Source organism: Eulemur rufifrons, chromosome 16 (assembly GCF_041146395.1).
Source record: "Eulemur rufifrons isolate Redbay chromosome 16, OSU_ERuf_1, whole genome shotgun sequence".
NCBI classification, from domain to species: domain Eukaryota; kingdom Metazoa; phylum Chordata; class Mammalia; order Primates; family Lemuridae; genus Eulemur; species Eulemur rufifrons.
The window spans coordinates 86,156,637-86,178,271 of record NC_090998.1 but is presented as its reverse complement, the minus strand read 5'-3'; the positions used below and the strand labels follow the sequence as shown (position 1 = coordinate 86,178,271).

The 21,635-nt window shown below is 50.7% G+C and overlaps 1 protein-coding gene across 2 annotated transcripts in view; it reads left to right on the top strand.

Moving 5' to 3' along the window:
* MYH9 (myosin heavy chain 9) overlaps window positions 1–21,635 on the top strand; it is a 90,891-nt gene that overhangs the window by 10,506 nt on the left and 58,750 nt on the right. For both annotated transcript variants that reach the window (XM_069490172.1, XM_069490171.1), the window contains exon 2: window positions 20,803–21,154. Coding sequence is in view for 1 of the 2 variants with exons in the window: in XM_069490171.1 (XP_069346272.1) it covers window positions 20,822–21,154 (333 nt within the window). In the remaining variant the exon portion in view is untranslated. The remainder of the gene's footprint in view (window positions 1–20,802; window positions 21,155–21,635) is intronic.

The following is a 21,635-nucleotide window of genomic DNA, read 5'->3' as shown; positions in this document are numbered from 1 at the left end:
TTGGAAAGGAGCCGGGGCTTGCTGCCACCCAGGCTGCCAAGGGCATGAAGAGGGCTGGGGGCCCAGAGTGGTCACTGGGACACTTCCATGGTCCTTAGGAGTTTCAGGTTTTGCGACCTCCTAACTTCTCTCCAGCCTGGGATTTGGATCAGTACCAGCCGTCAGGTGTGAGGTCTGACCAGTATGGCCCTCGATTGCCAGCCCCCTGCCTTAAGTATGCACACCGACATACACCAGAAAACCTAAACCGTAGCCTTATTTTTTACATATTGACTTAAAATTAGTAATAATAATAAAATGTCACTTGAGGATTTCAGCACCTGGCAGATCATAACATTCCCTGGTGGTTAAGGTGAGGCCCTTTGTGTCACCTCTTTTATACTACTGTCTGGTGGTGATTATAGGCCAGAGAGTAACTTTGAATTTATACTATTTTAATACTATTTTTACTTATTTACTAGCTGTTATGCTGGGGGAGGGAGAGGCAGATACAAGGAGCAGAGACAGAGCAGGAGGAGGAAGTGGGGTGTAGGGAAAGGAGTGGGTGGGTGACTTTAGAAGCAGCAGCTGGGTTTAAATCCCATTTTCATTTAATTTATTTGTTCGTTAAATATGTGTCACGTGCTGGCCATGAGCTAGAGACTGTTCTAGGTTCTGGGGATGCATCATTGAGTAAAGCAACTGGAGTCCACGCAGTTTACATTCTAGTGAGGGGGCCAGACAGCGAACGAGCTTGCTGGGAAGTCAAGATGAAGTAACGTCTACGGAGAACAAAAATCAGGTGAGGGTGTATTGGTTTGCTAGGGCTGCCGTAAGAGAGTGCCACAGGTTGAGTGGTTAATCAGCAGAAATTTACTTCTCACAGTTCTGGAGGCTGGAAGTCCAAGATCGCAGTGTGGGCAAGGTCAGTTTCCTCTGAGGCCTCTCTCCTGGGCTCCTAGATGGCTGTCTTCTCCCTGTGTCCTCACATGGTCTCCCTGCTGTGCACACAGCCCCTGGTGTCTCTCCCTCATCTTATGAGGACACCAGTCATATTGGATTAGGGCCTCATTTTAAGTTAATTACCACTTTCAAGGTCCTGTCCCTAAACACAAGTCACATTCTGCAGTCCTGGGGGTTAGGGCTTCAACATACGAATATTTTTGGCGGGAAGGACACAGTTCAATCCATAATGGGAGAAAGGGGTAGGGGTGTGTGTGTGTGTGTGTGTGTGAGAGAGAGAGAGAGAGAGGACACGTGAACAAAGGGTTCTCTAATCCGGGGACATTCGGTCTATTCCTGCTGGTCTGGGGGACAAGCCCTCCAGGACGATTCTCTGGTTTCCTCACCTGTAAACCGCAGTTAGTAAAACCCCTCTCTCAGTGTTCTCTGCGAAGCTGAAGTGTGGCACGCACTCAGCACAGTGTCTGGTTTACGGTGGCCCCCCAGGAAATGCCAGTGCCCCTCCCCCTCCCACCTGCCCACCCCTGGTTCACCGGAACCTTTTCCCTCTCTGTCCCACTTTGCTCTCTGCTCCCAGGTTCCACTTCTGATCAAAACACTTTAGTAAGGGGCTGCCCTGCCTTCATCCCAGTGCTTATGGACCAAGTGTTCTTGGAGGTGGCTTCTCCCCTCAGATGAGGGGTTTATACCAGTAAGGGAGTGCGGTTGTAGGAAACTGCTGCAGGACTGTAAACCTAGAATGCCAGTTGCTGGCCATTGTCGGATGGCTGCAGTCAGCACTTGCCTTGCTGAGTGCTTCGCTTATGTCGCTGCTCCTACCAGACTGGGTCGTGTCTGAGAACATAAGTGCCGGCTTTTGTGCTGATTTTGCCTCCCCTTTTAGAGGCCTTGCTGCCAGGACCCTCCCATCGCGCCTTGCCCATGGTAGGCACTTCATACATGCTTGAGAAACAGGTGAATATATTCATACCTGAATGCACATGGAACACCCTGGTTCAGCATCCAGCGCCTGTCACTTTGCTCTGTGTGCCCTTGGGTAGATGGTTCATTTCTGTGGCTTCTCATCCACCGTGATGTTTGTATGTCTACAATTTAGGGCAATAGGCTCTGGACTCACCCTCTGTCCTAATCCTGATTCTTCCACTGGCAGGCTCTTTGACCTTGGGCAAGTCATAAAACTTTTTGTGCCTCAGTTTTCCTTATCTGTGCAATAAGGAAAATACCTTGGAGGGTTTTGGTGCTCAATAAAGTTTAGCTTTATTGTTGATATGTCTTATTTATGCACAGTTTGTCCGGCACAGTACTAGGTTATCTATCTTTTTTTCCTTTTTTTGTTTTTTTTTTTCCTGAGACAAGAGTCTCACTCTATTGTCCGGGCCAGAGTGCCATGGCATCAGCCTAGCTCACAGCAACCTCAAACTCCTGGGCTCAAGCAATCCTCCTGCCTCAGCCTCCCGAGTAGCTGGGACTACAGGCATGCACCACCACACTTGGTTAATGTTTTATATTTTTAGTTGCCCGGCTAATTTTTTCTATTTTTTAGTAGAAACAGGGTCTCGCTCTTGCTCAGGCTGGTCTCGAACTCCTGAGCTCAAATGATCCACTCGCCTCGGCCTCCCAGAGTGCTAGGATTACAGGCGTGAGCCACCCCTCCCCACGTCCCCACCCCTGCCCAGGTTATCTATCTTGATCTATTTATAATAGATAATCTAGTCTATTTTAAATATTCTATCACTTTATAAAGGTTGTCAATCACTTTATAAAGGTTGAAATCACATTCAGGTTATTGCAATTAAGTCAATCCCGTGAGAGTGGCAGCATCAACGTTCCCATTTTATAGCTGGGAATGTTGACACTCCACGAAAACCTAAGGACTAGCCCCAGGTAGCGAGTGAGAGATCTAAGGTCCTCTCCCAGCTCCTAATTTCCAGGCCAGTTATTTTTCACTTCTCCTTCCATTGCCTCTCCTGGCTTCTTGTCCCACTTACACCGTTACATGGATTATATTTGTGAAGTTGGGTTTTTGTAGACTTTTGTGCTTTTGTATATAACCTCACAGCAGTGGTTGCTGGGTCCCACTGCCTCTCGGGCTGTGTGGTGCCAGGTATAAAATACAGCCCCCGTTTCTATCCAGGACCCATCCGGTAGACAGCAGGTAAGGGCTGGCAGGCAGGTGTGAGGTCTGGTAGCCTGGTTCTGTTCTTTTCTTTTTTTATTTTTTTGGAGACAAGGTCTTGCTCTACCACCTAGGCTAGAGTGCAATGGTGTCATCATAGCTCACTGCAGCCTTCAACTCCTGGGCTCAAGTGATCTTCCTGCCTCAGCCTCCTGACCAGCTGGGACTATGGGCATGAGCCACCACACCCGGCTAATTAATTTTTCTTTTCTTTCTTTCTTTTTTTTTTTTTTTCCTTTTTTTTGTAGGGACTGGGACTGGCTCTTGCTCAGGCTGGTCTGGTCAGCCTGGTTCTTGCGGGGAGCCTGGGCTTTTGCTTTCTCCCTCTGAAGAAGGCTTGCCGCCCCCTCCCTCCCTCTGCCTGGCCCGGCAGCCCCGTTCTCAGCCTGCATTCTGCCCAGAGCCGGCCTGCCACCCACCAACTGTTCCTGCCTCTGCCAGGGTGAGGAGGAGGTGGATGTATAGCGCCAAGTGCTCATGAAAAACGCCTCATTATGAGATTAATTACTCACTGCCAAGTTCTGTGGAATTCACAAGGCCCCATCAGCGCTGTGACTTCTCCCCTGAACTCCACCTGGGTTAGTTCCATGGACTCACTCTCTGGCTAGAACCTTAAACCTCGTGTCAGAGAGGAACAAGTAAATAGTGGCCTCCGATATGATGCTGAGACTGAAGATCGGTCTAGTAGAGTCCCTCCTGTCATTGGCTAGCTCTGTGTGGCCTGGAGCCTGGGTGTCCTCAAGGTGACAGCACCGCCCGGAGATGCTGGGCTGAGGGCGTGTCCAGGTGGTGAGGCCCTTTGCATGTAGACCTTGGCAGTATCCTACACCTTGGAGGACCACTGTGTCACACAGAGGCTGCAGAAGTTCTCTTCCCCTTTAATGTAAGTCTCAGGCTTTAATTATCCTTTGGTTGAAATAGTGGAGCCCCCCACCCCCACCCTCTCTCCTTCTGGCTTTCAGACAGGAATCCGAAGAATGTGATGCTCTACTGCTTATGGGGCAGGATTCACTGGCTCTTCGGGGCTTTGCCAGGCAGCCTTTGTTGTGCTCCAGGACCTGGGACATTCCAAATTGGTTGTGGTCAGGAATCAGAGACAACTCCAGGGTCATTAAATTCCTGGCTGTTCCTTGTGATCCTGAGACAGCTGGGGGGGGGGGCGGGTGGGGGAGATAACACTCCTTTACCTCCCAACACTTTTATCTTAGAGAAAGCAGGTTAAAAGGAGTTTGGAAGGGAAGTTGAGTGAGAGTCTGCTCGAGGAGGAGGTTGGTATCCACCAGGAGGGCCAATTCTGCTTGGCTCTGGGCGACCCCGGAAGCTTGTGGGTCACCTCTGCTCTTTCCCCTTCCTGATCGTATTGCAACCGCTGTTTACCAGATCCTACCGTGAGCCTTGCTGGATGCTCTGTGTGCGTCTGCTGCCTCATTGCATCCTCAGAAGCAGTGAGGCGGAATGGTTAGGTGTGTGCCCCAGACCCTCGAGTGAGAGCTGCAGGGTACAGACACCAGCAGCTGCCTGTGTGCCTTTGAGTTAGTCACATAAACATGCTGGGCTTCAGTTTCCTTATCTGCAAAACAGGATACCAACAGAACCTGCGTCATCATAGGCTTTCGGTGTTGTAAAGTGAGATCACTGGTGAAAAGCACTCAGAACAAAGTGCTAGCGGCTATTACTTAATTGCCAATACAGTCCTGTTAGGTAGGCTTTGTCATTCCCATTTTCCAGGTGGAGAAAGGGAGGTGCACAACGTTTAAATAATTTACCCAGTTTCCTCCACCAGTGTATGGAGACTCCAGTGCTTACGTCCAGGTTGGCCTGATCCCAGTATCCTCCGGGGTGCACGTGTGTGTGCACATGTCTGTGTGCATGTCTGTGTGCACAAGTCTTCGCACATGTCTGCCCCTGTGCACACATCTGTGTGTGTGTGTGAGGGGCACGGAGCTTGGTCCAGGGCAGGACGGTGTGGCCTGAATCTGGCGGCTCTCCAGGGCGGGGGCCGTGGCTTCTTCCTTCTCTCATGTGCAGCTGCAGCTTTGGCCACTTTGGTGCCAGACTGTGGCTCGGGCAAAGGAGCGATTCTTGGCGGGTGGTAAAGCAAGCAGCAGCCAGGTAATCTGGTGAAGGACATGGTGAGGTCATCCCGCCGGCCAGGGCCCCTGCTCAAGGCCAGCTGGCGTTGGCCAGCCTTTCAGACAAGGGTGCTACTGCAAAGCAATCTAGAAACTGTAAGTTAATTTTTCTCTAAAGTGTGAAATAAGTAGATTTTATCTTCACCCCATGGCTTGTATTCGGATCATCTCCCTGGGGAAGCAGGAGGCCCTGGGGTGCTGCTTGTCCCCCCCCCCCCCCCCCGAGCTTCTCTGGAAAGCTTGGCCTGCCCCCGATGCCTTCTCTGTGCCCGGGGCTGGCACTGTGCTGGCTCAGTTGAGAATAGGACCGAGGGATAGAAATGTAGGAGGGAGAGACAGTTCACCCTTCGGTTCTGCGTTTCTTGTTCTTGGAGTCCAGGGGACTCCAAAGCAGCCAGGGGAAATGGCCTCTCTCCCGTCCCACGCAGACTCTCGCTATGAGCTGTTCTGACCACAGCTTGGCTTCCCTGGACCTCTTCGTGAGATCCTGCTTAACCCTCCAAGGCTAATGAAGAAAGAGATCCCTCCACAGGTCTTGGCTCACATTGCCTCGGTGGGAAAGGAGACCACCAAGCCCTACTTTTATCTTTGAGCTTGTGACGGGGGGGGGCCTCTATAAGTCCATGGGCTACACTTCAGGGTCTCTGAGCCCCCTAAAATGGTATGCAAGGGGTTCACAGCCTTAGACAAATTTTCAAAGGGATCCTTGACCACTGACCTAGAGAAATAGAAACCTTGGGTTTCTTGTGTACAGCGCGTGTGCACATATGTGCATGTTTGTGTCACAGATGTGCAGTCAATGGGCTGTTGTTATCAGGCAGGAGGGTCTGTTCAGTGTAGGGTTAGGCTATGCCACCCCAAGCATGGAAATGTGTGGGGAGCACCTTCCTGGGTCTCCTCACTGTAGGACAATGACGTTCTTTTCCCATCTGCTCTTCTCGTGTTGAGCCTTTAGTACACTATTCCTTCTGGCTGTCTCTTCAGCATGGGGCTGGGGCTGGAGATCGGAGGGGTGATGTTTTTGTTATAGTCAGACTGGATCTGTTGTTATTTTGGATACTAAGGAAACCGGGCTTTTCTTTCTGTCCTCGTGGTCTTCCACCTGCATTCCTCCTGGTCGTCCAAGGGTGTTTCAGAAGCCCCCTTATCTAGGCAAGTCACTCGCCTCCCTGAGCCTCTGAGTCGCTCTTTTTTTCTAGCAATGGGGCAGATAATACCTGCCTTGGCTGTCGGGGTTGGCAAGATGGAGTGATGTAAGCGCTGTGAGATGATCTTGTCTAACAAATGTCAGGTGGTTGGGTTGCTACAGCCACCATCTCACCTGCCTCAGGTTGGACACCCACCCACAGAGTATCCGTTTGGCTTCGGATTGGAACTGAGTGACCTTGGGCAAGTCACTGGGCCAGTCTGAGCCTCTTCTACCCAGTGAAGGTTGAGTCAGGTTGGTGTTTTTTTCAAAAACTGTCAGTTGAGACACATTGGTGGGTCGTGAAATTATTTAGTGGGTGGCAAGCAGTGGTTTTAGAAATGAGATAAAGTAGACTCAAATGGAAAATATCAGTGTGTATAGCATGTATATATCATTTTGTGATACTTTTGTTTGACATGTTTTTCTGTGTTTGTGACAAAATGTTTTGAAATTTAAAACATTTTTTTAACTGTAGCTTGAGATAAAAAGTGCTGGGCCCCCGAGGATGAGATGCTCTGGGGCCCCCTGCGGCCCTGCTTGGGGTGGTTCCTCTGCAGGCCGGAGCTGAGCGGGGCTCCTTCGCTGGGGCCGTAAACGGAGCCCCTTGCGAGATCAAACTCTTTAACTAAAGGTCTTGACAGAATTCTGGGAAATGAGCACATTCCTGGGGTGGAGTAAGTCATGCCGAGTTGGGTTAGGCAGGATGTGACTTCAGACCCTCGAAGTGGGCTGTGTGAGGGCAGCGTCGGGGCCTGACTCACCGTGAGCTCACTGTCGACACAGACTGTCTTGAGAGAAGAGGTGAAGATCGTGGGGGAGGGGCTGGCATGCCTGGGGGCCACCGAGCGCTCTCTGGGAGCTCAAGTCATCCTCTGTGCTCAGACCACCATGCAGAGGAGGGGCCGGTGGCCAGGGCTGTCAGCTGGGCCTGTGGGGGGGTGCTCCTCACAGCTGTCCTGGGGGGTAGCTGGGATGGGCTCTATCTTACAGGTGGAGAAACTGAGGCCTAGGGCCAAGTCAACCTGGTAGTTAAGTGTTGGGCTCTGACGTTCCACATCCAGCCCCTCTGACTCCTGAGTCTGGTTCTTTCTGAGATGTCTTCCATGAAGGTCAGGAATGAACAATCACTGTTCAGAAGTTTGCTCTTGTTTTCAGCGAGATGCTTGATAAATTCAGGAAGGCTGTCGTTGACCCCTGACCAGTCTTGTGTCTCTTGGAAACAAAGGTTAGTGTAGGTCAGATAAAACTAAGAGTAAGGCAGAGGGTGGGGGAAGAATATGGACCGTGGACGGCCACAGAGAGGCCGTGGCCATTCCCAGCCTTTGCTGCCTGGCCTCTGAAGGGAGCGATGAGCCACACGGTAGTCACGCTTCTGTTTGGACAATAAGATGTGGGATCATCAGGCTTAACATTAGGCACCTAGGAATGGGTGGCAGAGATTTTACTGGACTCCATCCCTGGAGTCTGGACCTTTGGGAAGACTGGAACCCCCGCCATTACTTTAGCTCAGTACCTACCACGTGTCACCACTGGGGACCCGATTCCCTCCCTGCCTTGGAGCGCTCAGCCCTGCAGGAACAGAGGCAGGATGGCTGATGGGGGGAAGTGGCTACACATTCCGCTGCTTTTTTGTTTTTTGTGTTATTTAAATATCACTCATGAGATAACAAGCCACGGAAGGCCTGGTGGGGTCTAGGCTGAGTGGTCTTCAAAAGTTGTCTTTCCTTGCTGGTCTCGGGTTGCACTTCTCAGCAGTCGTGATGTGGACTCAGAAAACCAGCACGCTGCACTTTCCCAGGGAGACGGCGGCTATATAATTAAATCTTTTGAGCATAGTTATTTTTCTGCGTTGGGTTTCAGCAAACTGTGTTCACATGCTTGAGGAAAGAAAAACCGTTCTATCAGCAGAACCAGAAGGAAGGAATAACTTTGCTGCAGGAGTCTGAAGGGCTCAAGTTGCTCCTCGTGGGTGTGCGGGAAGCCTCCAGCAAGCTCAGGAGATGCTATCTGCAGGGGGTATGGTTGGCGAGCTCTGTGAACAATTCCTCCTCCAGGGCTCCAGCCAACAGTTCTCTCTCTCGCTTTTTTCCATCTCTAATCCTGTTTCAAAACCAAACAGTTCTCCTATCAAGCTTTTCAAATTCGGGGCGATTCCCCTCACTATCCAGGAGGGGATGCCACCCCCACACCTGAGACAAGTGGCTTCTCTTTGCAGTTTCTCCTGGTGGCTGAGTGAAAGCTCATTAGGGAGTAGGTGAGACACAAGTGTGATCTCACTGTGTAAATATTGAACCAATTAAAAACAAAGCCAGGGGTCCAGTGTAGATGACTTATCTGCAGATCTAGCCCCAGGACTGTCTGCCTGGCCTCTTAACACTGGACAAAAGCTGCTTAACCTGCTGCTGATGTTTCCTTCTTTCCTTCTTCGTTTCCTTTTCTCCCTTCTTCCCTCCCTTCCCTCCTCCCCCTAGAGATATTAGACCCAAGGTGGTCAGGAGGGGCCACCCTTGGAATGGTCTTTGTCTTGGACAGCCAGGTCCCAGAAGACACACCCACATGTTTTGAACAGTTCAGTTCCTTTGATTGAGGACACCTCTGTGCAGCACCCTGAGCACGTGAGCAAGAGGGTGGGGCAGGGAGACAGTCCCTTCAGGAAGTTCTAAGGGACACAAGGGAGACAGGGAGGGAAGCAGCAGTGCTGGTGTAAGGCGCGTTGCGCTGGGCCTGGTGACAAGGAGGGAGAAAGATGCGTAGCTCATGCTAGGGTGTAGGAGAGGCGGCCTGGATGCGGTGGCGCGTCCACCTGGTTTTGGGGGCTCTCAGTCAGTGGAGAACTGGGGAGGCGGGCCACCCGGCTTGTCTCTGGGGACACGGCTCTGCTGGCTAGAGTGAAGTGTCTAGCAGGGGACCAGAGAGGTGGGACTGGAAAAATAGTGAGAGATGTTGGTGGGAGGAGGCGGTTGGGTACTAAAGGCCACGTGGGGCAGCTTCTCTCCAGGCCAGATGGGCTGTCATTCTGAGGCGATGGCAGGGCTGTCCTCAGGCTCTCGTTGCTTCCTGCTCTGGCTCATTGGTTGGTTGATTTATTCATTAAGAAGTGATTTTTTGTGCTGAGGACCCAAAGCCATGTCTGTGCCCTGAGGCTGGTATTTTTGTTTTTTTAAATTCCAACGCCCACCCAGACTCAGACCCGAGTAGCCTTGGAGATGAGCATCCTCTCCCCACTCCCTTTTAATATTTGTTTATTGTGAGATGGGGTCTTGCTTTGTTGCCCAGGCTGGAATGCAGTGGCACGACCATAGCTCGAGTGATCCTCCTGCCTCAGCCTCAGCCTCAGTCCCAGTAGCTGGGACTCCAGGTGTGCGCCACCATGCCTTGCTAATTTTTTAAAATAAAAAAATTTGTTTTAGAGATAGGGTCTTGCTATGTTGTCCAGGCTGGTTTTGAACTCCTAGTCTCTAGTGATCCTCCCACCTCAGCCTCCCAAGTACCTGGGACTTCAGGTGTGAGCCACTGTGCCAGGTGAGTTTGATATCTTTGTGGAGAAAGGCCAGTTGGACACTTCTCCCTGTAGCTCATGTGACACATGCCAAGTGTCATCTATGCCCAAGAGACTTTGGAGACACTGGCCCTCGAGCTCCCAGGGATGCTGGGTCACTTCTCACTGGGGAGGAGGTGACTGCAGTGGGACAGTGACTTCAGGACTTTCCCTAAGCCTGTCTCTTCGGGCTAGAAGATCAGAGGGTGAAATCTGTGGCTGCACTTGTCCCTCCCTGGTGTCATTTAATCACTTTCCACTTAGCCTGGTCAGAGAACTGCCTTTTTCCTCTTAGATTGGAAGCTCCCTCCTCACAAGTCCTTGGTACTTCCCAACTGCAGACTTCTGACCATCCCCTTCCATTGAGGTAAGGGAGGGTGATCTCTTTAAAATACAAATCCGATGATGTCACCTCCCCATCCTCCCCCATGTCACTAGAATAAAGTCCACATTCCTAAATGGCTGATAAGATCCTGGGTAAGCTGTCCGTTTATTCCCTCTGGCCTCATCTCAAGCCTCCCCCCACCAATCCCTTTAGCACGTAGGAGGAGGGAATCTGGGCACAAAACTCTGGTGTTAACGTTTTTTTAAAAAAATTTTCATTTATATTTTAAATTGACAGATAAAAATTGTGTATACTTATCGTGTACAGCATGATGTTTCGAAATATGTACTGGTGTCTGTTTTGGTGGCCTGGGCTTCATGGGGCACATGGCAAAATGAAAATGACCACAGGCCTTGCCTTGTGCAGTCAGGCAAATGCCAACATCTCTCAGTGTCCCTGGCTTGGGGTCACTGAAGCCTCTCCATGCCCCCTTTGAGGAGGAAAGGGCAGAGGGGCAGGATCTGGACTCTGATGCTAGTTCCTCTCTGGTTTTCTTATCTGCTAAACATCAGCACAGGCTTGGGTTGGAATACTGCTAATGGAAACAAGTCCCAGCTTCTTCTGTAAGCAAACAACATTCCTGAGGTGGGGAGGGAAGGGGGGCCCACCCGCAGTCCTCCCATTCCTCAGCGGCTTCTACCTTCTGGGCCCTGGGCACCTGCCCCCCACTCCCACCTCTTCTTAGCCTGTGGGGAGTGAGTGCCTTGGGCAGGGAGGGCTGCTGTAAGGTGGTCCTGGGTGGCAGAGTGGCCACTTTGCTGACCCTCCCTATAGATAAACGCGCGAACAGCTTTATACAAGGAGTGGGCTTGTGTGCGCCTGCTGAGCAGGTAGGGCATCTTGCAGGTGGGAGAGCTGGCCATGGGGGCTGGGTGATGAGGCCTGGGGGTTAGGTGACACCTGCAGGAGTGCTCAGCTGGTCAGTGCCATGCCAGACTCAGTTCCAGCTCTTCTGCCACAGGCTTTGGGCACATCTCACCAAACTGGCATTTCCCAGATGAGCACTGAGAAATATTTTTCCTGCGGGATATTCCTGGGATGAAGTGAAGCAGGTTTCCTTTCTGCAGGCTTCTGAGAACCTTTCGTGTATATCGTGACTCTAGCAAGAGGGCCGAAGGGAGGCAGCATTTCAACCTTACTTGGCCGTAAAACCCTCTTCCTTCTGCAAATCACCGTCGTTTGGAGTCACCGTTTTGTACCATGTTGTCCCCTATGGACAGGCATAACCTGGAGAAAGAGTCACTAAACTTCTGGACTCTTTTTTCTAGAGGCCACAGGTGTCCCCCACCCCAGGTCAGGGGGATGAGATAGAGGAGTTGGGAGCGGAATTCCTATTACTGTCAGATTCTTAGCTGGGAACTTGAGTTACAACCCTTCTGATAGTAGAAAATTTTTTTTCTCATCCTAAAGCTAGGAAATTGAGGTGCTGACAGCTTCAGCGTCACAGGAATTGTGAGCAGGGGGCATGGGATTCAATTCCAGGTCTATCTGGCCCCGAAGCCGTGCTCGTTAAATCTCAGCATGGTGCATTAAAGCATGTATCTTGGGAGTCACAGAATCAGTACCCTCCATGGCTGTGGTTTTCCCAAAGGTGGGAATCTCCAGCACTTGCTTTGTAGGTGGAGGTAGAGCCTTCCAGGAAGGCACGTGGCCTCCTCATGGCATCCCAATGAGAGCGGAAGCCAGGGTCCTTTCTGGTATGTTGGTCTGGTTGTAGGTGATAGGTACCTCCACCTTGGTTAATCAAGGGGTGCTAGAAGGTTCCAGAAAACTGATATGGTTCAACCTTACGCCAAGCTTATTGGGGGCCAATAAATTATCTTCACTCCTTTTTCTCTTTGTGGGTTGAAAGCCCCAATATGCTTTCTTTCTCTTTTTGTTTGGAGGATGTAAAAATTAGTCCATAAATGGTTTGGTTTTCGTAACAAATTAGGTGGCTGTGAACCTTGTACGCAGCTTCAGCCTGGGTCTCCTTGTTCCGTTCAGCTCTCCAACCCTGGCCGCTTCGCACAGCCCACGGAGATTTCCCAGCCGCTTACAAGCCTTCCCCATTAACTCGTTCGTCATTTTTGCCTTGTTCCTCATTCATTCATTCAGGAAACTTTAACTGAGCGCCTGCTCTGGGCCGGGAATTGTGTTAGACATTTGGAATTGAGATGAATGAGACTTGCTCGTTCTTGACCTTAAATAAAACTGCAAATAATTAGAATTTAGCGGATTGGTTACTGCAGTGGCGACAAGTACGGAGCACAGGGGGGAGGGACACATGAGAAGTCTTTTTGTGGCCGAGTCTTTAGAGAGCACTTTACAGAGGAGGGAGTATTTGAGCTGAGATCTAAGAGGGTTCCTGGGACAAAGGACACTTCTGGCTTCCTTGAAGGCCTGGAGGCTTGAGCAGAGTGGAACGTGAACATATGAAGCACAGGGGTGGGGGGTGTAGGTTGGGCATGGGATGAAATAGGAGGGTGGGGTGGTCGGGGGCTTGTGCACCATGCAGACAGGGTTATATTTTATCCTGAGGGAGGTGAGCAGCCAGGCAATGTCAATAAAATAGGAAGCAGTATAAATAGGAATTTGCGTTGGCGAGTTTTCGGCAAGGAGGATTGGTTTGAAGATGTTCTGCAGAGGAGGCAGGGGAGGCAGGGAGGAGGCAGGGAGGAGGCAGCTGTAGCAGCCCAGAAAGACGGGCATGTGACCTGGACTGGAGCCAGGACACCAGTGGTGGGGTTTCGGAGGGCCAGGGGGACAGTTTACAGTGACTGTCTTGGGTGGCCGGATGGACGGTGTCTCCCAGAGATGGACACCCAGAGGAGAGTTTGGGTTTGGGGAGAAAGGACCGGGTGTGATGGTCTTCCAGGTAGAGATGGCTCTTTGGTAGGTGCTTAGATATACATGAGGGGGTGTTGGGGAGAGCTCTAGGCAGGAAACACTCGTTCAGATATTCCAGTGGTGGAAGCCATGGATTCCCTGGATCTAATCCTGATTTACCAAAACTATTGAATCAATAGCCTTTGATGGGATTCCCAGGATTCAGTGAGCTGACACAGCCTTGGGAGCAACACCTCCCACCACCACCGCCAGCACCTAAGAATGGCTGCTACTACCTGTCTTCCATTAATCACCTGGACCTTTTGATGCTGCTGAACTTTGCTTGTGAATCACAGGCTGAGCTGCTGTACTAGAGGTTCTGAAGGTGCTTCATGCCCTGCCTGGGGAGGCACAGCAGTCTCCTTTGCCTGATTGACTGATTGATTGATTATTTTTATTTTATTTTATTTTATTTTTTAATTTTTTTGAGACAGAGTCTCTCTCTGTTGCCCAGGCTAGAGTGAGTGCCGTGGCGTCAGCCTAGCTCACAGCAACCTCAAACTCCTGAGCTCAAGCGATCCTCCTGTCTCAGCCTCCCGAGTAGCTGGGACTACAGGCATGCGCCACCATGCCCGGCTAATTTTTTCTATATATATTTTTAGCTGTCCATATAATTTCTTTCTATTTTTAGTAGAGGTGGGGTCTCGCTCTTGCTCAGGCTGGTCTCGAACTCCTGAGCTCAAACGATCCACCCACCTCAGCCTCCCAGAGTGCTGGGATTACAGGCGTGAGCCACCACGCCCGGCCTGATTGATTATTTTTAAATCGAGTATTTAGGAGCTTTAAAGTACAGTCCAGCAGATGAATCTAGGTCACATCCCTTAAAACACAGTATATTACAAGGCACCGTCATTCCTTGGTGACCCTGCCATCTATAATGGTCATTGTTTTGGTCCTGGGAATCATTTTGCCCTGAGGACTTCTGCTTTGTTAAGGAGATTTGGCCTGTGCTCTTGAGAAACGGGAGAGGATTTGCTAAGCAGAGATCTGGCTTCATGGTGCAGCCGTTGCTCATACTACACCCTTAAGTTAACTTAAAGACAATTTTGCTTCCCAATTCCCACCTTTGGAGATGTCTGGAGACATTTTTGGTTGTCACAGCTGGGTGCTACTGGCATCTAGTGGGTGGAGGCCAGGGTGCTGCTAAACATCCTACAATGCACAGGGCAGACCCACCACAAAGAATTATCTGGCCCCAAATGTTCATAGTGCTGAGGTTGAGAAAAGCTGCCTTAACTGAGCACATCATTTTATTTGTAGTTCGTCAACTACTTACCGTGCCCTTTCTCTGTGCTGGCTCTTGCTCTTCTGCCTGGGCCTGGAATACTTTTCTCTCATCTCCTCCCCTCCCCCATCAATATTCTGTCTTCCAGGACCCAGCTTAAATGTCACATCCTCCATGACAGGCTCTCTCAAGTGTCCAAGTTTTTAATTGAATTACCCCTTTCTCTTTGCTCCTACAGCAAGTTGCTTGTTCTGTCCACGTCCTCACTGAGTCTTGTGTTGGAGCAGGTTGGTGGGTCGTCTTCTCTGCAGTGAACGTCCCGCAGTGGCTGGTGTCCTGTCTTCTTGTTACACACATTTAAGGAACGTATATGGGATTTAACAATATATAGGGAAGGCAGCATGAAATATTATCTCCACTTACAGTTGAGGCCAGAGAGGTGGCAAGGGCCCAAGGTCGCACAGCAAGCAATTCCTTTTTAGTCATCCATACGGCACCTCTGTCTGGTGGGCAGTCAGTGTGTTTGGACGTTGGGTGCAGCAGGAAACAGGACGGAAGAATACAAGGAGCTTGCTTCCTGTCTACTCTCTACTTTCTACTACGTTGCCCGGCAGACACTTCACCTAGCTGTGTGTGTGCCTGTCCTGCCACCCCACCACATTATAAATCCCTTGGGACCTTTGTACCTTTGCCATGCTTTTTGCATGTAGATCCTCAAAATGTATTAGTTGATTGAGTAAGTGAATCTAATGGGTTTGAAATTTCTACGTTATTGTAGCAGCTGCTTTCAAAGAGTCTTTCTTAGCAGCTATCTTGACAGTTTCATTTAACTCACCATCAACAACTGTTCAGAGAAGGAGAAGGGCCATGTTCATCTGTGTTCTCCGGGATGGGGTGGGGAGGAAAAAACAGAAATGGGTTGCTCGCCTCCATCGGTGATTAAGCTGGACCAGGGCTTGCAGAGTCTGGGCTCAGGCTTCCGGGGTGTCTAAGCTGGAACCTGGGCATGCTCAGGGCAGTTGGTGACTGGTTAGGCCCCCTCCCGGCAGGCCAGCTTCAGAGAACTCACATGGCTTGGCCAAGGTCACCCCACCCTGCTTCTTACTTTCAACTTCAGTGATTTAAGTTTGGAAGTATAGAGTCCCTCATGCAAGCCGGCGCGAAGAGATGGGCTTTGCAGCTTTGAGGTGGCATTATTAAAGTCTGCTTAACCGGGGGCGTTCTTAGTCTATTTGTTCAGTGGAAACTGAGCAGGGCATTGATGCCACACGAGTCCGAGCCTCATTCCCCCCACCTGTGAAATGCACGTGCTGATGTGTACTTAATGACACTATTGCGAGAAAATGTAGCGCTCGTGAGGCCCTGGGTCTGCAGCAGTTTTGTGACGAGGAGGAGCGTGAGGACTTGGAAGCTCCCAGCCTAGAGCTTGGCCCGTGGAAGGTTTTGCATCTACCCTGGTTGTCTAGGAGTGGAAACGTTCTCGGCGTTCCGACTGCTGGTTTGGCTCGGCAGAATAATCCTGTCTCTAAGGCGTTAGCGGTTCGTTTCCTAAACACACACACAAATAAGTAAAAAGAGCAACAGAGAAAGGAAGGGAGAGGATACTTTGGGAAAACAGGGAGGAGTAAAAGGTTCAAATGGATGATTGGGGGGAAGGGGAGAAGGCAAATAATTGAGGCATTACATTTTGGGTTGAAAGAAGAGGTTTTTGGTCAAACTATTTACTTTCAGTTTCATCATTTCCTGAGAGTCCTAATTTAGCCTCTCTGGTTGTGTCCCACTCGATTATGGCCTAAAAAGGCAACTGCTTGGGTTTCTTGGAGTTGGACTGGTACCCGCAGGAAGCTGGCGGGAAGGAAGGCGCTGGGGACCGCCTCAGCCTGGTCGGTCTCCAGTGGGCAGAGCTGCTCGCATCCTCCCGGGCGCCCTGCTCGCCTGCGAGATGCTTGGGCCTTTCCGAGTCCCTAATCTGAGCCACGCTGTGGTCTTCCCGTGACAGACAGTGCTGGGGTGGCTGCTCTGCCACAGTCACATGCACATCCTGCTCGAATGGCAGTGCACATCCAGCCAGCCCTTTTGGAAAACAGTTTGACAATGCGTCTCAGGGCTGTGGAATTGTTCACGTATTCTTTTGCTCCCTTAACGCCACTTCTCGGAATTTATCTCAAGGTGGTACACGAGATAAGAGGAGAACAAAACCTTGCCAATGGTCATTAAAAAACTGAAACTGGCCAGGCGCAGTGGCTCATGCCTATAATCCCAGCACTTTGGGGCCGAGGTGGGAGGATTACTTGAGGCCAGGAGTTCAAGACCAGCCTGGGCAACATGGCAAGACCTCATTTCTACAAAAAAAAAAAAGATTAAAAAAAGATTTAGCCAGGCATGGTGGTGCGCGCCTATAGCCCCAGCGACCGAGGAGTCTGAGGCAGGAGGATTGCTTGAGCCCAGGAGTTCAGGGTTGCAATGAGCTATGATTACATCATTGCACTCCAGTCTGGGCAACAGAGTAAGACCCTATCTCAAAAAAAAAAAAAAAAGAGAAGCATTTTTATAAAAATGATCAAAAAGCAAATTCTGGCCCTACAGGAAACTGGTCATAGTAAGTAGGGAAAATACAAAATGTGAAACTCTATCCTCTACCTGTGATAATTAAAAATCAAGTATTTCTATGAACCAGGACTAGAAGGGACCATTTTTTTTTTTTTTTTTTAAAAAGGGAAAACCGATTTTTGGGGAGGAGTTTCAGGAATTTAGGGGGATATTTTTCTTTCATTTTTGGAAACCTTGACATTATGTACAGTTGTAAAAAGTTTCAAAGAGGCCATTTAGCATGGTCCCCAGACTGGATGGGGAGAGGTGGCTGCACGCTGGCCGCCGCATTAGTAGATTGTCTCCCTGCTGTCCCTTCTGTAGTGCCCCTTATTTAATTTTTAGCAGCTCTCTACTATCCCCAACTTAGAAATGGGGCATAGAGATTGTCAATAAGGTGGCTTAATCCACCTGCATCCTGGGGAGGTGAGCATTAACCTGCCTGTGTCGCTGGCTTCCCCAAGGAGCACACACGAGTCTGTAGCTGCTGGGGACACAGGAGCCTCCTACCCAGCACAGGTGGAAACGGACGCTCAGCTGCAGCCCCGTGGCCCCAAGTCCCGCAGATGTTCCTGTCCAGGCGGGCGAGGGGCCTTTCATAGAAACTCCGTTGTTTATCATGCCCTGTGCAGCCCTCCCTGCTGGTCTAACTCCATGTATTGATCTTGGCGCTGTTACTAACCCACGTCATTCCAGCAGAGTTGCTGAAACCAAATAGCTCTGTCCTTGGCCACCCCAGCCTTGTTTAATGAAAAGTTCTGCTGGGAGGGAGGTGCTGAGCCAAGCAGGGGCTCTGACCCTCCGTCGGAGGCTTGGTTTGGAGGTAGAGGGGGCAGCTCTGGGAATATGCGTCGTGCCCCTCTCCTCTTGCAGGAAGTGTGACTTGGTCTCCAGGCCTCTGCTAGCCGTTGGAGTGGACACTGTGACATGTGACTGTGGCCTGCCCTCCCACCAAGGCCTGAGGTGGGGCTGGGCAAGGGACTCAGGGCAGCTGGACGGGTTGAATTCCTCCCCTGCCACTGGTATGATGTTTATGGCCCTCCAGACAGGCGAGTGCCTCTGGCCTGCAGCCTGCAGGGAGCCCGTGGGCTACTGCACAGACTCGTTGCTGTTGGTCGCACCAGGGCTGGTGTTGAGGGGATGAAGTTTGAGGAGGGCCAGACGGCATTCTGGCATTTCCGATGGGCTGCTTGCTGGCTGCTCACAGTAGCAGGCAGAGGGGGTGTTGAATTGTAACGTGCCCCACTTTTTGGCAGGCCACATGGTCCACACTGAGAAGGCTCACTCCCTGCCTGCCTGCTAACATCTAGGAAATATTGTTGAGTGCTTGGGAAGGCATTCTTCTCCGTTCCCCACATCACATTATGGGGACAGTTACTGCTGAGCTCCAATGCCAGCCCGACTTTCTCAGGACCCCAGGCACAAGTGCGCTGGGAAGAGGCCAGGCACAGGTGCCAGGTGGATCTGGGTCAGAATCCCACTCTACAACCGGGCTGGGCCACTCTGGGCAAGTGACTTGCCCTCTCTGAGCCTGTTTCCTAGTTTATAAATTGGGGATGATAAAAGCTCTTTTCCAGGGTGATTGGCAGTTAAGTGAGGTGGTGAGTAAACCAAGCTTAATACTGGCAGGTACTGACTAACGGTCCCCTTCCCTTCTCTTGGTAGGGATCTTGCAGACGGCAGCCGGGCTGGGTCAGTGGAACTGTTGACCAACAGCAGACTTTGGATTTGGGGGGTTGAGGTTCAAGTGAATCTCCTTCTGCGTATTGATGGAGGGTTGTCTTATCTTATTTGGGTGTGGGGTCTGTGAAAAGGTTGAGAACCAGCAGTCCGTGAGACCCTGTGCTCTGTGATGATCGCAGAGTTCTTGAGCAGGGCAGGGGCGTGATGGGGAGCCTGGGTGGGGGGACTCTGGGGAGGCCGACTGACTGGTGGTTAGTTAGATGCACTCAGGGAGGTGGAGGACAACTAGGGTTTACTCTGGAAGAGAGAAGGTTTGATTTGCTAGAATGGACTGGCCAGCGTGGAAGTGCAGCCAGCTGAAAGTAAGCTGGTGTGCCCTGGGTGCTGCTGCTTGTGTAGGTGACCCTAGACCCACAGGAGAGATGAGGCCAGGCCAGGCAGTGCTGTCCTTGTTTGCCTGGCCATGTACTCTGGACCCTGCCTTCTCTCGGGTGGTCCTTGCAGAGAGGATGGCACCCCATCCCCACAAGGGGTTGCAGGCTTTGCTTGTGCTGGGAATGTGGACACAGCCACCGGCTGGGGGAGCCGGTGAGGCTGCCGGGCTCTGTCCTTGGACTTGCCCCTCTCCTGTGGGGAAGGAGCCAGCAAACAGGTTTCCTGCAAAGCAGCCCCTCCTGGAGCGAGTCCAGCAGAGGCCCCTCTGCCTTGATCTGGAAACCATTTAATGAGCCCAGATAAGAAGGCCTGGGCGGCCCAGGCACTTCCTTTGTTCTTTTACTCCCAAGCCTCCAGCCTCTTTGGCATCCACGTCCCTGTTGGAATCTGGAAGCACTGAAAGCCCCTGACTCTGGGTTTGCATCTGGGGTCTTCCTGGATTTCCGGGGCCTGGGGGGACAGGCTTGATCTTACTGAGGGAAAAGCCTTCCTCATCTTCCTTGATCTTCCAGGGGGAGCCGGGGCAGTGAGCTTTGGGGCTGCTTCCTCTGGTGGCCATGGGCTGACTTGCTTTTCAATCAGTTTTTCCAAGTCCTGTTTTTGGTTCACTCAAAGCAACAGTGCTCTCAGGTGATCCAGCTTGGGCCTCTGAGCAGGAGTAACTACAGTGGTAGCAGTGGAAAGAGCTCAGGACCAGGCATCGGAGGTCCTTACCAGGGACTCTGGACAAGCCCCCAAGTCCAGGGAGCTTGTGTTTCCTCATTTGTAAAGTGGCAATAATAACATGTGCTTTCCCCAGTTTACAGAGTTATTAAGACAAAGACCTTTTGAGATAGTGAAATGTGTGTGAAAGCATTTCATAAACTATAAAACCACAGAGATATAAGGTATTATTATTTTATCATCTTTATTTTACAGATGAGTTTTTTAAAAAAGGAAACACATGTGCTAAGTTCTCCTGGCCCATAAATTGTAAGGGTCTCCTTCTCACCTTGGTGCCCCTGGAGGGAAGCACTCTTCTCCGTGATGTTTCTTGGCACCTGACATCTCTTCTTCTTGCCCTCTTTGGGCTGTATTATCAAGATGGCATTAAAATCTGGTGGCAACGTATATTGGTGTTTTATTTTCTTCTCTTGCCTTAGTTTGCGTCATGAAATAAGAAAGTTTTTTAAACTGGAAACTTCCACTCTGTGTGGTTGTATGCAGTTGCCTTTCCTGGCTAATTAGAAATCTGTTTTTCTTGGAAGTCTTCCTATGTCGTGTGGTCACTTTGCTGCCTTTGTAGGTGTAGCATAGCAACTATAATTGCATCTGTCTTTGAGACTCTTGTTATGCTCATCATTTGACATAATAGTTTTGTTTATATATTTGTTTGATTGTGTATTGACCCTAAGATGATGCACTTTACTGTTAGTTTCTATTAATAACAAAATCCCTGCTATACACTTGTTTTTTCATGATGCATATCTTTCTCCCAAAAGTGTGGGGCAGGAAAATTTAGGCAGATTGTGCAGCCTGGTTATATAGAGCTTTATTGCATTATAATCCTATGCAGTTTGCAGAGAGAAGAGGTGACAGTGAGTGATCCTTGTGTGGCTGAAGTGGTTGTATCTGACGTGTGGTCCTGTTCTCTCCCTTAGGTCCTGGCCGTGAGTCACCATGGCGCAGCAAGCTGCTGATAAGTATCTCTATGTGGATAAAAACTTCATCAATAACCCACTGGCCCAGGCCGACTGGGCTGCCAAGAAGCTGGTATGGGTGCCTTCCGACAAGAGTGGCTTCGAGCCTGCCAGCCTCAAGGAGGAGGTGGGTGAAGAGGCCATCGTGGAGCTGGTGGAGAACGGGAAAAAGGTGAAGGTGAACAAGGATGACATCCAGAAGATGAACCCCCCGAAGTTCTCCAAGGTGGAGGACATGGCAGAGCTCACGTGCCTCAACGAAGCTTCGGTGCTGCACAACCTCAAGGAACGTTACTACTCAGGGCTCATCTACGTAAGTGGCTCTGGGTGGGGGCTCAGGGTGGAGGGACTGGGCCTTCCCGTCACCCGCAGAGGCCTGAGCTCTCTAAGTAAGGCATGCCAGGGTGACATCCTCGAACTCTGACATCTTAACATCCTAGTGGGATATTCTCATAGCATTACTTTTGTCTCTTCCCTGGTAGCCACAAACACAACAGGAAGCCTGTTTTAGACCACATGTAGGGAGAAGAATGTGCCCTGTCTGAGGATGTCCACCCACCGGCCTTGGTCCTCAAGTCTTGGTGGAGATGTGTAGGTTGAGGCCATTGTGGTAAATTCCTCTAAAGCAGGGGATGCCACCTCCTGGCTTCCCACTTTGTTCCTCCTGCAATCCCTGGTCCCCTCTCCCTTCACCATTTGGCCCCACCTCATTTTGGGTACCTCTGTCATCTTGTTCTTCACAGAGGCCCGTGGGTGTGGCCTGCTTCCCTGGGAGTGTGCTTTGTGCGGAGGGA